General features: G+C 39.0%; 1 protein-coding gene across 6 annotated transcripts in view; it reads right to left on the reverse strand.

The window, feature by feature from the left end:
* The window catches only part of LOC137250180 (protein rogdi-like), a 153,338-nt gene that overhangs the window by 87,052 nt on the left and 47,710 nt on the right, over window positions 1–18,576 (reverse strand). For all 6 annotated transcript variants that reach the window (XM_067782565.1, XM_067782569.1, XM_067782570.1 and 3 more), the window contains exons 2-4: window positions 3,817–3,888; window positions 3,536–3,670; window positions 3,327–3,484 (exon numbers count right to left, since the gene is read on the reverse strand). In XM_067782565.1, coding sequence (XP_067638666.1) covers window positions 3,327–3,484; window positions 3,536–3,670; window positions 3,817–3,888 — 365 coding nt within the window. The remainder of the gene's footprint in view (window positions 1–3,326; window positions 3,485–3,535; window positions 3,671–3,816; window positions 3,889–18,576) is intronic.

Here is an 18,576-nt window from a genome sequence, read left to right on the forward strand (position 1 = left end):
TTTTGGAATAGTAAGTAGAAAATTTTTCAGACAACCTGCCATAGCTGCACAGATAGATCCATTTCGAAGGGTGCTAAGCCCCTCAGCGGTTTTACCTTGTAATATTTGTATCATGACTGCATGCATATGTGCATATGTATATACATGCTTCTCATATGGTAGATGTACAATTTTTAAGTCAATTCAAGCCTAAATCTGGATTGACTGGGTTATAAGTAAATTCATTTTTGATTATTGTATTCGTTGTTGTGGTACAAAAACACCTTCCAAGTCATCTTACCTCCTCTAAAGGAGGTGGATCGCTTGTGCTCAGCTAAATACATATGAGCCCTTGATTTTGAAAGTGGTCTAAGTCATATTTTCCTTGTTTCGAGATAATTAGAGTTTTGCGTTATAAAGGATTGAAAAATATTTTTGCACTATGGAAAATGATTTTTCGACAGTAAAGTAGTGCCAACAAACAAGAATTTATTATGGTTGTGAAATTTATTACCATTTTTAACTGGAAATGTGCTTTTGAAAGGTTGGAAATGACTTAGACCACTTTCAAAATTAACAGAATGACTTTATAAATGACTTATACCAAGGAAACATTTTAATTAGTAATTAACATTTTATTCAAACTCATTTCATTATAACAAAGTAAATTATTTATTATGACATATTTAGGGAAGTGAAGTGTTTGTGAAAAATTGGTGGGATATAGGGTAGTAAATCCATCATATCTTTATGTTTTTCTTTTGTTATTGGTCTAATAGTTGTGTATAATGGAGGCAAATCAATATTTGCATATATTCTAGGTCTTCCTTTTTTAGGTGAGAGGTCTAATATTTTGAATTCGGAATTGTCATCCAAGGAAGTTTTATAAAACATCTTATATGGAGATTTTTTTAGAAATCTGATCCATTGAATTTTAAGCCAAGACACAGCTTCTCCATTGGTGTTTTTCTTTCTATTATTCGTTGAATCTTTAAGTTTTTTTGTCGAAATAAAATTTCTCTGAGCCATTTGTACCACCAAAAATGGGTTTTTCTTTTTACATACTTCTATTAAACTATAATAATGCTCAGGTATGTATAAATAATTTGATTTTTTAATTTTAGTTTCTATTAAACCAAAATCCCGATCATTTGGCAAAAAAGAATGGCCGGATACCATAAATTTATGATCAACAGTTTCAACATTATTATCAGATGACTGAACAATTTTTAACCAAATTAAAGCTATGTTGATGTTACGATTTTGTCCTGTGCAGGCATCACTGTAAGCTATGACATGCTTTTGAGTGGTAATGTCCTGAATGTGCTTTAAGATGCAAGACGCAACTTCCTGTGATCCCCTTGAAGCGATTGTTTCATCCCATACATACATTTTAGCATTTTCATTGTGGAAATTATGAAACCCTAAATTGTATACATACATGTTGCGCTTATAATAAGCTACCGAGACAGAAAGTTTTGGGTAAGAAAGTGCTTTCTGTAGATCAAATGTGAAACCGTAATATTCACTCGGGTTATCTTTTGCTCTTTGTATGTCTTCTGTCAAACTTTTTCTAGCCTGTTCGGCACTGTTAAGATGGGAATCATGAATTTCCATAAGATGCAACTTCTCGTCTTCGTTACTGGATGCTTCTATTTTTAGTTTTAGTGAATCACACTTTTGGCAAGTGTCTTTGCGAGTATGAAAATTTAAGTTGAACTCCGTATTGAAAATTTTCCTGTAAGTCCACTCCTTCACACGTGGTGTATTATTTTCATCACATTTTTCTACATACAGCTCATACATTTTTCGAATATCTAAGTCAGCACTTAAATACTTTCGACCTGAAGTGTGATGTGATCTCGTGTAATGGCTCTCACATACTGGAAAACTCAGAATATGTTCTCGTACCACTTTAATTTTTTCTTCATCTGTTTTTCTCGATGAACCAGTCATTTTGCCACGTAAATCCATTCCAGGGGATTTAGCATTTAAGGCACGGCTTAATCTTCCGTAAGATATTTTAAAAGTATCCAAAAAAAAAGTTCTACAAACAGAAACTTCTGACATCCGTAAATTTATATGAAACTTATAACTACATTTTCTCATGTATCCTTTGTTATTTCTGGGTCGCCTTTGCTTTATTAATAGTTTTCCAACCAAACCATGCAGAAACAAATTCTGTTTTTCGAAACTTGCTAATTTCCAAAATGCATCAAAATTAGCTTTCCTGTCTTCATATCCAATTGCATTTATACATTGTTTGGAACAAAGGCAATATTTATTTTCGAAAAGTTTGCCACTCACAAGCTTAGACTTTTTTGTTTCATATTCCTTTCCCCTATTTCTCTTAATTTTTCTTAAATTTTGTGCATAATTATGTTGATTTCGGCTCCTCTTTCTTGATTTCATGTTAATTTCTTCCATTTGTAGGGGTTCCGAATTCACTTTTAAAGTATCAGTTGATTCATCTGAAGACGATATTACTCTTATTCGTTTCCATTTCTTGGGAGCATTACTTACACTTCTTCGCAGAATAATGTCTACAATTAACTATATAGAACATTTTTACATTTTAAGGATTACTTAATCATACCTGAATCGTTATCTGAAGGCATTACAAAATTACTATTTATTTTCCAAAATTTCTCAACAGACTGACTTAGACCACTTTCAAAATAAACAGTTTCTATATTTTGTTTAACAACCAAAAAATTCATTCAATTTTACGAGTTAATTTTCATGGCATACCGCCAATCTCTTCAGATTATGTTATTTTATTATGGTTAGATAACAAGTCGCTGATAAACTCGATTTTTAAAAATTTTGACTTAGACCACTTTCAAAATCAAGGGCTCATATGTGTAATACATTCATTCAACAGGATTCACCTCGCGTAGGCAAGGAACACAATTGTACCGTAAAGCTAAAAAAAAATATGAAAATAAAGATTATATCGATGTCGTAATCCGAGTTGCTGGGTTATCTCGGAAATGGCTTGGTATGAGAACGTCCAACCTTCTAGGTCACCCAACCCTCTCCCCCACTAGCTAGAACATCTAAAAAGGACAACAACAACGTAGACAAACTACCAAGTAAAACTAACTTCAAACAGAAGATGCTGTTGTGTTAACAGTGCTTCGTCCCAAAAAAATGGTAGGTGTCATATGGGGCACACCGCATGTAGGACATACATATGTACATTACGCAAGGCGGGGTTGATTCTGGATATCTTTATCGGACTTATTGACTACAGCGGCTCTATTTTCGGTCAGGGAATATCGAATACCCTTTCCTCAAATACTAACACTGTGTAACTTTTATATAAAAATTTCATATTTACATACTTAAACACATAATCGCCACCAACATTATCAATATGATTAATTGCCTGCTGTAAATGATTTGCTGCATCTTGCACTTGTTGCAATTTCCATGGTGCATCCGATGTAATGGAAGTACGTTGTACTTGGCTGGATGATCGTTTCAACTTATAGCTAATATCCTAAAATGATATTATTTTAAATTATAGTCAATAAACAAAATGTTTAATTACAGCTTGAGTAATGCTATCGCCTGTAAGTGTGACTGAACATTTTAGTTGATCCTGCGCACCCAATAGTATAAACTTTTCGGTACGTTTACCTTCATTGTCAGGAAAGCATGGCACAGGAAATCGACGAGCACATTCCTGCAAGGCATAATTTATGAATAATGTCATTGACAAACCCAAGTAAATTTGATTACATACACATATATTAAGTTAAAACGAGCTCCGATTTAGAACGACTTATATAAATAGTACCTCACTACACTAAGGCCATGAAATAAACTCACCACTAATATTTCACGCAGCTTTTTAAGTATCGTATGGACTCCATCGCGTATAACCCATTCAAATTCGATATTCTGAAATATAGTAAATCATTAATAAATTTATCCACCTCAATAACTGGTATTGTACGTCACTATGCTGCTAGTAAATAAATGTACAACAACAGCAGAGCATGCACAACAACAGCAGAGCATGCACAACAACAGCAGAGCAAGCACACACATATGTAAACAGCAGGTAACAGCGACCCACAGCGGGTTAGGGGGTTAGAATATACCCGCGGTAGGAATGCCTGTTGTAAGAGGCGACTAAAATACTGGATTCAAGTGGTTTGTGCAGCGCAGCCCTTTCAGGTTGCCAGCGCAATACATAGCTTCTCCAAACCCAATTGTCAACCTCACCTATCTGTCGCGAATCCTGTTTCATTAACAGCCGAGGCTCTGGCGACCCCGAACTCCTCATGGATTTAGGGGGTGGGCCTAGAAGGTCGCATGTGGTCATAACAAATCGTTCCCGAGATGGTCGGGCTTGGTACCGGGACGTACCGGATCTGCTTCCGGCAGAGGACCATCAACTCGATAACAGTCCCCAAGGCCTTCGGGAGTGTCCTTATCGCTACAACAACAAAACACCCACCCAGCGCTTGAATCATTATTTACTGTATAGTTTGGCAGCTTGAGTTGAGGTTATGATGCCAATAGAGTGGAAGGCAGCTGAATGGAGTGGAATGAAGAACAGCAGGAAGAGCAGAGTTGCATTGCGTCAATATACTTTCCATTTTTATATCAATATTAAAAATAAATGTAGAAAAATACCTAAAAATTTGAATATAAGCAAACATTTTTTCTTAATTACATCAAAAAAGGTGTCCTTAATACTATATATTCCAAAATTATCACAGTTTATTTTTAAAAAATTTTTCGTAATATGGCCATTAGTGATGTTTGTACGTGTGTTGTTGTTGTTGTATTAACGATAAAGACACACCCCTAAGGCCCGACCATCTCAGAACCGATTTATATGACCATATTAAACTTTCTAGGCCATCCCGCCCTCCCCACCCCCTAGTTTCATGAGGAACTTGGGGTCGCTAGAGCCTTGGCTGTTAATGAAACAGGATTTGCCTCGGGTAGGTGAGCTTGACAATTGGGTTGGAGAAGCTATATATTGCGCTGCCAACCCCTTGATAGGGTTGCGCTACACAACCCCTTGAATCAATTTGGCATTTTAGACGCCTCTTACGACAGGCAGACCTACCGCGGGTATATTCTAATCCCCCTAAACCGCTAATTTTGAGACATCAGCTGTTCGTTGCGCTACTTGTAAAGGTTTACAAGTGTTTAAATTTCGAATTTTTCTCCATATCAATACAATTTGATTGCTTTTTGTGTTTAAATATTGATTTATCAAACAGTTGAACAAAAGGAATAAACAAATATGATTCCTTTCCATGATGAAAAACTGAAAATCATTTTTAATCACTTTTTGGAATAATTTTTGATCGATTTTTCTGATAAAATTTAAAATGTTCATTACAAAGGGCAAAAAGAATAATCACGCTTCCCACTGCAGCCGCTGCTATATTCCGGAGAGACTCGGGATTTTTTTCCCGGACCAAGGGCTATTATTTCAGTGTGGCCCTATTTAACATGGTGTGTCCCTCCCACAAATTGTCATCCTCGGAGCAGCTCCTTGCAGCTGGACTGCTCCATACCCTCCCCTCTGGGAAGGTATTGAACCTAACCCTGGTCCCATACTGTGGTTACGCTGCATATGTCGTAAAACGATTTATTTGCAGACGGTTATACTCTTGCCACTGTGTCACGTGCACCGTTCGGGCTGTGGCTCCCGCAGTTCACTCTCAGCAGGCCACATCAACTGTCCGCTGTTGCTTGCGCCAAACGGGGCCTCAAGCTAACGCGGCCGATGCAACCTATCACTAAAATCTACGTAGCATGGACAGTAGCAATGCCGAATCAGCTTTTACCCCTCCTTTTCCGACACACGCACTCGCGTCAGAAGGAGATATCATTTCCTAGTCCCCCAGACCATGTGCTCCGTATGCCAGCTAAGAATATTTACGATCGCCACATCGGTCCAATGCAGTTCACGCCTTGGCCGATGCCACCTTCATAGATGGTCTGTGCTTAGAAATAGCAGCCGTCCGACCGGTACATTCGTCGCACCGTACTGCCAAAGCACAAGTACCAACTCATCGAAACCAGATACTCCAGCAGCAATCGGACAACACACTCGACAAAGCCTATATCTCTGACTCCCAGAGTAGTTCTTTTACTCTTTTTAGTTCTTATAGTTGTGCACTTAGTCTGTAATTTTTACTTTTTAACTTAGTTTTATTTTCAACGAGGGTGGATAAGTTGCCGGTTCATTTCTAACAGACTAGTGCCGCTAACGCAACTCTGTCACTAAGCACCTGTTACTTAGGTTACTTAGCAGCGAAATTCATGATGGAGTCGAATAACGGCAGATTCAACCAATCAGAAATTCTCCGCGTTATTCGACTGCAACATTTTCAGTGATGCCAAGTGCATCAGTCTGTAATTGTTACTTTTTAACTTAGTTTTATTTTCAACGCGTGTGGATAAGTTGCCGGTTCATTTCTAACAGACTAGTGCCGCTAACGCAACTCTGTCGCTAAGCACCTGTTACTTAGGTTACTTAGCAGCGAAATTCATGATGGAGTCGAATAACGGCAGATTCAACCAATCAGAAATTCTCCGCGAATGACTGCAACATTTTCAGTGATGCCAAGTGCATCAGTCTGTAATTTTTACTTTTTAACTTAGTTTTATTTTCAACGCGTGTGGATAAGTTGCCGGTTCATTTCTAACAGACTAGTGCCGCTAACGCAACTCTGTCGCTAAGCACCTGTTACTTAGGTTACTTAGCAGCGAAATTCATGATGGAGTCGAATAACGGCAGATTCAACCAATCAGAAATTCTCCCCTTTATTCGACTGCAACATTTTCAGTGATGCCAAGTGCATCTGATGCATGGTTGCATCTTGCACTTTTCCAGAGGGGGAGTTGCTAGTTACAAATAAATGTGACACTACAATATCCCTCCAGCCACCTGCTGTTGTTGTTGTATTAGCAGTGCTTCGCCCGCACGACCCCTCACAAATTCTCTGTCCTCTAAGGGGAGTCCAAGGAAACTGGCAGTTTCAACAGGGCGGACCATAGGGAGATAGGTGTTAGAGGCGGAGGTTCCACATTACAATTGAAAAGATGAGTTGTATCATGTGGGACATACATTACGCATGTCGGGGTTGATTCTGGACAAGTAAAGAGTTTAACCCGTGACAGTATCCAGAGCGAAGTTGGGCCAAGCTCACTCGTGTCTCCCTTGGTAGTGTGCTTTCTTCTTCTGTAAGGGCGGGATATTGCACATTAATAACGGGGTTCACCGGGCGCGTTCTGGCAAGGACGTTTACCGATTCTGTGTGGATTTGGCTTAGGGCCTGCTTATGCTTGTCTGGATCAAACGGCTGTGTTGGCAGGTGCCGGATCTCGTCATAGTGCTTATGGAGATGTTCCCTTAATCCCCGCGGAGGCGGTGCTAGATCAAGCAGTTGTTTGCAAGGATGTCGTGGTTTGTGACAATTTAGCAAAAACTGCCTGTTAAGCATTTCGTTGCGCTCTTTAATATTGAGCTCCTTGGCCTCATTATGTAGGTGGTATTCGGGGGTCATAAGGAGGCATCCGGTGGCAGTTCTGATTGCAACAATTTGACAGGCCTGTAGCCTTTTCCAGTATGTATTTTTAAAACCACCCACCAAATATTTAGGTTAGAAATCGATTAGAAGACGAATCGAATTCTAATGTATTTCTCTAAGGTAGAAGGTTAGAGGACGATTTGCGAAACTGTCGCGAATTATAGCATTCTCGACGAAAAGGGGACTTCGTTCTCGATATCGAGAAAAGGATAAAATAATTAATCTGATCGCTTTCCCTTTTTAACTTTTTTTGATTCATATTTACTTATTAGTATTTATTATTATAAATAAAGAACTTATGTATTTCGCAGCTTATAATATTTCCACATAGCTTTTCACTATTTTTAATCTGTTTGTATAACACTAAGTGATCAGAGAACTACAATAGAAATATAATGTACAATTACAATATTTCTCTAACGTTAGAAACTGTGTTTGCTGGGCAGGCGACCAAACTGGTAACGCGTAGCTCATGAGCGGCCGGTCAATTGCTTTGTACGTAGTTAGCAACGTTTCTTTATCTTTTCGCCAAGTGCTGCCGGCAAGTGACTTAAGGATTTTGTTGCGGCTTTGTACTTTAGATACATTTTCGGTGGCATGAGCCTTAAAGCTTAGAGTATTATCGTACGTTACCCCTAAGATCTTTGGGTGACTGACAGTCGGTAGTGTAACACCATCGATGCGAACGTCTAATATTTGCGACATATGTTCCTTCCACGTCGTAAACAGAGTGGCCGTGGATTTTTTCGGTGATGCCAGGTTGCGCGAGGTGAAAAAACTGGAAAGATCGGGGAGATAGCTGTTCATTGTAGAAACTAATTCATCAATTGAAGGGCCAGGTCCTGTAGCCATGATCGTGCAGTTGTCGGCGAAATAATTGTAACTCCTTCTGGTGGGGAAGGGAGTTTTGATATGTAGAAATTAAACAGAAGCGGGGATAGGACACCAATCTGTGGTACCCCCTGTTTAATTTTCCTAGGTTTTGAGATTTCATTCCTAAATTGAACCGACGCCTGCCGACCATTCAGATAATTAGCGGTCCATCTTTTTATACAAGGGGGAAGGTGTGAGCCTTCTATGTCATGGAGTAGCGTACCGTGGTTGACTGTGTCAAAAGCTTTTGACAATTCAATATATCGGTCTATATGACTCGTCTTCGTTAACTGGTTTAACAGGCTTTAGTAGCGGAATTATTATTGCATTTTCCATTGTTCAGGAATGGCAAAGGATTTCAGCGACAGGTTCAAAACTTTAGTTAGGTAGTGTTTGTGTTTATGAGCTCGTCTGTTAGCAAGACGTCTAGCTTTGTCTACAGAGGCATGCATTATAAATTGTCGACAAAAGGCGCTCGAGCATATCTGCGAATCAAATAAAGTTTTGTCGCCGAAGGCTATAGATACTCTATCGTGGATTTGACGGTTGACCACAATTTACCAACACCCGCAGAGGTTGCAGTTCCTTAGATGCTCCTCCCATTTGGTACGCTTGTGTTCATTTACCAGCCGCATAATATCCAAGTTGAGACTCCTAATGTGGGGGTCTCTAGGGTTGAGATGTCTCGCCAGGCCACGTTCTCTTGCTAAGTTTGCGGCTTCAGCTGGGAAATGCGGTATGATTTCAAGTATTCTACCTGCCACAATAAATCGTGCAGAAGCTGAAGCGATGACCTTGCGGAACGCATGCTCGCCTTGTCGGCATCAGTCGGAATGGGGAGAGCAGCAAAACATTGATTTGTGAAGGTTGTGTAGTCCCAGTTGGATTTTTTAAAATTAATGTCTCCTTTTCAGAAGTGATGAAATTGGCAGGTCGCTGTATTGAAAGCAGTATGGGCAGGTGGTCAGAAGCTAAAGTAAGATCGGCTGCCATTCAACGCAATTTCTTGAGCCGATTGTGGCAATTACCTGCAATTCTGATGGGGCATCGCCGTTTATCGAGCAGAAAGTCGTATTGTCTATTTGCTCTGCTTGCTGCCTGCCGCTGCTGTCGACTGGGAAGCTGGAATACCAGTGATCGTGGTGAATCTCTAAACTGTTGAATAAATAATTCCACTATTCAATAATGCAAAATGGCCTTTATTAGACTACTTGAAAGTACCCTTATACTTCGCAACTGATAGCTTGCTTAAATCAAACTGATTTTCGTGCCTCAACTATGGCTGCTTTTATAGTGTTTGGTTTCCTCGTTGACATATTTCTAGGCGGTTCTATTCTAGAATTTACTAGTTAGTTAGCAGCTATAAAATTACCAACTATAACTATGTTTATAGCTTCTCTTATGCGCGTGTATATGTGAGTGTTACTTGCACAAATTATTGCCTACTTTTGAGCGCACCTCAGATAAGATATATGCATGTGTTTGTGCGTTTTCTCTCCGCTGCGTGGACGTACATATGTGTAGACATTGATTCGTTGATTGATTCGTTTATGTAGATACAAGTGACTGCCTGCTTTCTTGTTGTGGCTTCATTTACTTAGCATCACACTAGTGATGTATCACTTAGTGTCACACTAATATTCGTCACAATATTGTAACGATTTTGCTTGTAAATCCTCTTATTTGCAATCCTCTGCTAAGTTCGAATCACTAAACTGTTGAATAAATAACTCCAATATTGAATAATGGAAAAATGGCCTTTATTAAAGTACTTCACAATAACACTTATACTTTGCTACTCGCTGGCTTAATAACCAAACTGACTGATAACTCAAATGAAACTCTACTATTGGCCGCCAGATCGCGTGCTTAATCAAACTGATTGATAGCTCAACTCAAACTGAATTACTTTTTACTCGCTTGTGCCGCTTTTATAGTTTACGCTGCATACATCTAGGCTCTTCTTTTTCCAGAACTTACCAACTATTTCGAGTGTTTATAGTTCTCATATAGTTTCTACTTGTTTACAATTTTCTACTTTTCAGCGTCTCTCAGATGTATGTGAGTTTGTAGTTTACAGTCTCCCGCACACACATGGGCGTATAAGTAAATGCATCTGTGTGTGACATCTCTCGGCTGCCTTATATATGTGCATACATTATTTGATTATTGACGCAAATACTGCTTAGCATGATCTTAGTGATGGTATAGCTTAGTGATGCTAATATCCGTGACACTGCCCTCCACCTAAGTCTGATCGTCCCTATCAGACAAATCTCCCGATCTAACTGCCGCTAGCATCTCCAAATGTACCACTCTTCTAATCCGTGGTTTCCCAGTGGTTTGTATGCGGTAGATGGTATCACTGATCTTCTTCACAACTTTGTACGGGCCTTCCCAACTGCACCGAAATTTGGCTGGAACACCTTTCCGCCGGTGAGGGTTGTTTAACAGTACCAAATCTCCCGCCAAGAAACCTTCCGAATTAAAGTTCTTGTCATGCCAGTATTTCATCTTACTACTCGTTACCCTGGGCCGTTCCTTCACACTCTGTTGTTTGGTCAATGAACCACTTCGTAGAGCTTGCGCTGGACGGATTTGCTCTGCATAATCGGTATCGTTCCCACATTTCACAACAGTAGTGCGCTCCAGCTTGAAACTACCCTCGCATTCTTTCTCGGAAATTCGTTGTTTTGTTTTCCTGCGTCTTTAAGGTTTTGTCAATGCCAGTGTTTCTCTCGCAGGTACTTTTGATTTTGATTTATTTGGCCCATTCGATCTATCAACCTTTGCCTTTGACTTTCGTGGTCTTTGTCGAGTCTTTTCCACCAGTACCCGATTACTGCTGAACCCTTTTTCCAAACTAAAGTTAAGTGGTATGTCCTGGTTCTTATAGCGCATAATTTTTCTCCGCATATCGATCCTGACGTCATGGTCAACCAAGAAGTCCACTCCCAATATGACTTCATCAACTATCTCCGCCACAACGAATTTGTGTAGAACCATGACTTTTCCAATTAATACCTCACATACCACTTCGCCTTGGACTTGATTATACTCGCCTGTGACCGTACGCAACCTTGCTCCAGGTAATGACTTTACTCTCCTGTAGACCAAATCAGATCGGATCAAGGAATGAGATACCCCCGTATCTACAGTCAGTACACGCTCTTTACCAACCACATTCCCTCTGATGGTAAGACTGCTTGATTTCCTTCCAATCTGCGACACAGATATCACATGACATTCAATAGCAGGGGCAAGTTTTCGTTCTTTAGATCCGACACGCTCTTGCTCATTTCCGCCAGCTTTGCGTTTACGGCCACCCACATTGTTGGAATTATTAGGACCAGGATCGCAATGACGTGCAATGTGACCTGGGTGGCCGCACTTGAAACATTTAATAACTCCGGCATTCTTCTGTTGAGATCCCTTCAGTGCTTCCAAAATTGTGTCTACCCACTCTGGCCTTTCTACTTCCACACGGCGTGCTTTGAAAACTGGCTTACACAGAAGCGACGCTGTTTCCTGAATCAGAGCATGCGATACCGTTTCAGCAAATGTTAGTTTTGGATTCGCATATGTAGCCCGCTTGGTTTCCACATCTCGTATGCCATTTATAAAGCTCTGAGTTTTTACCCTTTAAGTGTATTCCACGGGTGCATCCGAATTTGCAAGATGAGCCAATCTTTCAATGTCCGAAGCAAACTCCTGCAAAGTCTCGTTAGCTTTTTGGTAGCGGTTTTGCAATTCTATTTGAAATATCTGTTTCCTGTGTTCGCTTCCGTATCGCCGTTCTACAGCAGCCATCAATGCGTCATAACTGTTCCGTTCGTACTCTGGAATAGTCTGTAAGATTTCGGCAGCTGGTCCTTTCAATGCCACGAAGAGTGCGGCAACTTTATCTTCCACATTCCAGTTGTTCACTGCTGCGGTCTTCTCAAACTGTAGCTTAAAGACCTGGAAAGGAACAGAACCGTCAAAGGATGGTGTTTTTACCTTTGGATTACTCGCTGAAACTGCTGGACGATTTAATTGTAACTGCTCCATACTGAAATTGAGCGATTTTTGCATCCTGCGCTTCCAGCTTTGATGTTACCCTTGCTTCCTGTGCTTCTAACTGTGAAGAAATTTATGCCACCTGCAATGATAAGCGCTCCTCTTGTTCTTCCATCTTTGATGTTATGCGTGTCTCCTGCGATTCCAGTTGGGATGCCATATATGTCTTCTGTTCTTCGAGCTGTGTTTCCATCTTGGATGTTATCTGTGTCGACATTTCTGACATACGCGTTTCTTGTGCTTCAATCTTCGATGTTATTTCTGACGACATTTCTGAAATATGTGTCTTCTGTTCTTCCAGTTGAGATGACAATTGCGACGACATTGATGTTACTGTCGATGTTTTTGCAGATATGGCAGCCAAAATCATGTTCAAGTCTTTGCTCGTAACTGTCTGCGATGTTTCGTTTTTCTCTTCAATTTTTGTTGTTGTCTCGTCCCCATCAGGATTAAAGACATACTCGTCCACATCAATTCCTTGCGACTCCATTACCTCTCGTAGCCGTGCTTGAAGTTCGATCTTATTGCCGGTTGTATTCAATCCACGGTTCTCCAACTCCTTTTTCAGTCGCTGGATCCTCAATTCACTCAACTTTGCCATGTCCAAGTTGTATTCTCAATCTTCGGAATTTATTCAGCAATTCCTTTTCTGACACCAACTGTAACGATTTTGCTTGTAAATCCTCTTATTTGCAATCCTCTGCTAAGTTCGAATCACTAAACTGTTGAATAAATAACTCCAATATTGAATAATGGAAAAATGGCCTTTATTAAAGTGCTTCACAATAACACTTATACTTTGCTACTCGCTGGCTTAATAACCAAACTGACTGATAACTCAAATGAAACTCTACTATTGGCCGCCAGATCGCGTGCTTAATCAAACTGATTGATAGCTCAACTCAAACTGAATTACTTTTTACTCGCTTGTGCCGCTTTTATAGTTTACGCTGCATACATCTAGGCTCTTCTATTTCCAGAACTTACCAACTATTTCGAGTGTTTATAGTTCTCATATAGTTTCTACTTGTTTACAATTTTCTACTTTTCAGCGTCTCTCAGATGTATGTGAGTTTGTAGTTTACAGTCTCTCGCACACACATAGGCGTATAAGTAAATGCATCTGTGTGTGACATCTCTCGGCTGCCTTATATATGTGCATACATGATTTGATTATTGACGCAAATACTGCTTAGCATGGCCTTAGTGATGGTATAGCTTAGTGATGCTAATATCCGTGACAACATATATGCTGATCGTTTCTGCTCGGAAGTCTGATCTGGCAGTTAGCTTTGTTTCTTGAGTTGCGGCTATACGGATATTATTTTTATTTATGTAGTCAACTATATCTGCGATCTTTTCGGTTAATCGGTTACAATTAAGTAGCCGAATTTTGAAGTGCATCGGAGGGGCAGTCGTCACTCTGAGAGTCAGAGACGGGTGCTTTTGTGCGGTCCGATTTCTGCTGGAGTACCTAGTGTCGATGAGTTGGTACTAGTATTTTGGCAGCAAGGTGCAACAAATGTACCAGTCGGACGGTTGCCGTTTTCAAGCCCAGAGCATCTATGAAGATGGCATCGGCCAAGGCATGAACTAAATTATGGAGATCTTAAATCGCTTTTGGTCAGAGAATTTGGTCGGGTGGTGAGCCGTCACGAAGTATACAAAGCGTCACAAATGGGATAAAAAAAACAGCATACGTCGATATGTTTTAGAAATGGAAAACATCGCTGCTCATTGTGATTATGTCGACGAGTTTGAGCTGATTAACTTTATAGTTGATGACCTTCAAGACAGGTCCCCAGAAATATATATCTTGATGAACGCAAGGACGATGAGGAAATTTAAACAATCGGTTGACTTATACGGACGTCGTCACCTATCCGTAAACGATAATATCCAAAAACCGAAACCATCAAGATCAAGTGCGTCAAAGAACGAGAAAACTGATGCAGCAGAAATGCGTTGCTTCAATTGCACCCGTATGGGGCATTTTCAAAGCAAATGTCTATAGGAGAAGAGGCCGGATGGAAGCCGTTTCCGTTGTTGGAAGACGGGCCATGACCACCACAACTGCACTAATCCAAAGAAGACATTGAGCTTGAAGAAAATTGTTGCCGCTGTCGAGGCCGACATCGAAGATGGTGATGAAGAACGCTGCTACCGAATGCTAGGATCTATGTGTGGTTATATGAAAATATGTTGTTTAGACTTTCCGTGTAACCACTAGGCGTATACGCAACTTTCTCGTATTGAATGTACAGATGCAATTGTTTAGACTTCCCGTGTACCCACTAGGCGTATACGCGACTTTCTCGTACTGAATATACAGATCTGACTAAATTAATAAATTTCTATTTAATATATATTATTTTATAAAATGTAATTTTTATTTTGATAGATATTTATCTTTTATTAAGTTTATATTCAACACAATTTCTTTTTGTAATGAAAATTTTTGATAATCACAAAATCAATATTGAATATTAAAAATTGGTAAAACATTTCAAAATTACAAAATTCAAAGTAACTTAAACACAAAGTTAAATGAAAATAAAAAGAATCCTACATTACTCCCCCTTCCAGAGAATTAACATTAAATAAATTAAATGTGACTTTCTTTTTTGTTGTAATGTCTCTTGGACCAGCTTTGTGTCTGTATTACTAGGCCTTCTGGCAATTTATTTATCTGCGTTTCTTACATTCGCCTTGCAGCACTGATTTGCTCTACTTTGCTCATGTTAATAATATATTTGACCTATATGAATATAATGTTGATAGTAATTTTTGCGTCCTGGGAGATTTTAATCTCAGCAAGGTTGTTTGGTCGAAATTACTAGAAGATGATATCTTAACACCTACTAATGTTCATCATCCCCATGAGATTAATTTCTTAGACACCCTTTTTAGTGCCAATTTAATTCAGATTAACAGTTTCGTGAACCAGATAAACAATATTTTGGACCTAATTTTTGTCGATGAGAACCTCATAACTCACTTGACTGAATGTGTGTTTCCTATATATAAATCAGATATGCATCATGTAGCCCTATATTTATCTATTGAATTCTTTGACCTAGTGCCGAAAAACAATATAAATAATAATGAGCGTGCCTATAACTTTAAGGATGCAAATTACGAATCCTTAAACTCTCTCATATCTGAAATAGACTGGACATCTATTTTCTTTGCTAAAAATGCAACTGAATGTTTTGACATTTTTCTGGTAAAGATGGCTGACATATTCAGTAGGAATCTTTCTCTCCTACCAGTTAAAGTTCACAAACTACCCTGGTACAATACTAGGTTGAAAAAGTTGAAAAATCAAAGAAATAAGTACTTTAAATTATACAAGGATACCAGCGATACTGTTTTTAAAGATCAGTATACTTCCTATATGACGCAGTTCAATAATCTTGATAAGTTTTTGTACAACAAATACGTTTCTAGAGTTGAAGATGAGCTGAAAGTTAATCCTAAATCTTTTTGGAACTATATTCGTTCAAAGAAAGGTTGTTCTAATATACCTACCTGTGTCAAATTTAATGACATTTGCTCCAACAGTTTGGTCGATTCGGCAAATCTTTTTGCTGATTTTTTCAAATCTACGTTTGTTGTTGAGGCCGATAACTTTGATAACAGGTATCTTACTGATAGCCCCAAACCTTTAGACTTTGGGTCTCTGTCCTTGTCTGAGACCGATATTATCTTGGGTATATCCTCCTTACAGACCTCAATCAAAAATGATATTGATGGATTGTCCTCATTTTTATTTAAAAGTGTAGTATTTCTCTTTGTGTGCCACTGTGCCACTATCACTCCTATCTTCAAGTCAGGCAATAAAAATGAAGTAAAGAATTATAGGCCAATATCCAAACTGTCAACATGTTCAAAACTTTTTGAAAAGGTAGTTAAAAACAAAGTATCATTCGTAAATAAAATAGTCGATCCATGTCAGCATGGTTTCATTGCGGGACGTTCGACTGCTACAAATCTGGCTGTTTTCTCTCAGTTTTGTGTCTCTGCGTTTAAGGATGGATGTCAAGTTGACACCATATATACGGATTTTTCCAAGGCTTTTGACACAGTTTCGCACAAATTACTTCTGTGGAAACTTGAAAACATGGGCTTTCACTCAAGCTTTCTGTCGTGGGTGAAGTCCTATTTGGAAAATAGAATATCTTTTGTTGAAATCGAGAGAACTAAGTCTTATGAATTCTCAGCAACTTCGGGTGTACCACAAGGTAGCATCCTTGGTCCTATTTTGTTCTTAATGTTTATTAATGATGTTGGCTCATGCATAAACTATTCGAATTATTTGCTTGATGCTGACGACTTAAAACTCTTTCGGAGAATCTCCTGTACTTCTGATGCATTGCGTCTGCAAGAAGATCTGAATGCTATAAATAATTGGGCCTGTCAAAATAATCTTAGACTCAATATTAGTAAATGCTGCCACATGACGTATACTAAGTCTACGAATGTGGTTTCATTCGCGTACTCGATTTCAAATGTAACTCTTGCGTCAATTAATGAGTTTCGCGATCTTGGCGTAATTTTTGACTCATCTTTTACTTTTTGTAATCATGTAAACTTTCTCATACCAAAGGCTTATACCAACTTAGCTTTCTTGCGACGATATGCCAAGGATTTCAAGGACCCATATACCAGGGAAATCTTATACAATGCCTTAGTGCGTTCCAAGTTAGAGTATGCATCAGTCATCTGGAATCCCATATACTCCTCACACTCTTTAAGAATTGAAAGAATTCAGCGCAAGTTCATACGATTTGCTCTTCAACCTCTGCACTTTGTTAATCCCCTGCCACCCTACAATGCAAGATGCATGCTTATCAATGTCTTGCCACTTGAAGTTAGACGTCTTGTTCAAAACGTAATGTTTATTTTTGACATAATATCCGGTGCCATTGACTGCTCAGAACTACTTGGGCAGTTGAATTTCAATGTCCCTAACAGAGCTCTCCGCTTTCACAGTACATTCCGCGTTGAAGTGCTGCGTTCGACTTACTTCAGTTTCGCACCTCTTATTTATTTATTTATTTATTTATTTATTATTTAAAGTCGACGACAAACTATGGTCGACTGCATAATATAAAAGATATATAAATATACAACTCAAAAGATAAAATTTAAGATATATCGAGATTTCAACAATGTTATATTACAAACAAAGAAATTTTAATGAACATTACTATTTAATTTCAAAATATAATAATAATAAGAAATATGAGTAGAAATAAGATCTTATGCCGAAATCTTATACTGGCGGAATGCATCAGATTCCGCTCAGCATGATATCGGAATGCAGTGGATTCCAATCTCCCTGTTGGAATGCAACAAGATTCCAATCAGCATGTCATGGGGCTAAGAGTAGTGTAATGAGGATACGCCATCACAAGGCATAAAAAAGTAACATGACCTGTGTTGTTGGAATGCACCGGATTCCAATCAGCTCGATGCCTGACCCATAAGATTATACTGCCGGAATGCATACGATTCCGGTCAGTGACTCATGAAAAAGCATGTTTTTTACGTTGTTGGAATGCACCAGATTCCAATCAACACAGTACTGTCTTGTTCCTTCTTAATGATACATGTTGATAAATGTTCCTCCATCCTTAAGCGAAATAGTTCCTGTTTTTTATCGAAGGAATAAAATGCCGGCAAATTAAATTAGCTTGTATCTCTTAAATTAGATAGGCAAGTATTGCATTACGTATAGTGGCAAAAGTACATTCAAGACTGATGCAGCTATACAAGTCATTGTAGTGCGCGCACCAGATAAGAAGAGGATTATTTTTAGCAAAGCTTCGTCGACAAAGGGGTAAATAGAAAGGAACGTAGTGTCTGGATACTCTAGGGGGAACCGCAAAAAACAAGCGGCTGAGGAGGTCCGCGGAATCAATTTCTCCAATAATGAGCTTATGGATGAACAATACCCCCAGTAATATTCTCCGATTTTCCAGAGTGGGTAAGTTAATAAGAAGAAGTCTACTTCTGTATGGAGGAAGGTGGAGACTTGAGTCCCAATTAAGGCCGCGCAATGCAAATATCAAAAATTGCTTTTGAACTG

Source organism: Eurosta solidaginis, chromosome 4 (assembly GCF_040869045.1).
Source record: "Eurosta solidaginis isolate ZX-2024a chromosome 4, ASM4086904v1, whole genome shotgun sequence".
In the NCBI taxonomy this organism is placed as follows: Eukaryota; Metazoa; Arthropoda; class Insecta; order Diptera; family Tephritidae; genus Eurosta; species Eurosta solidaginis.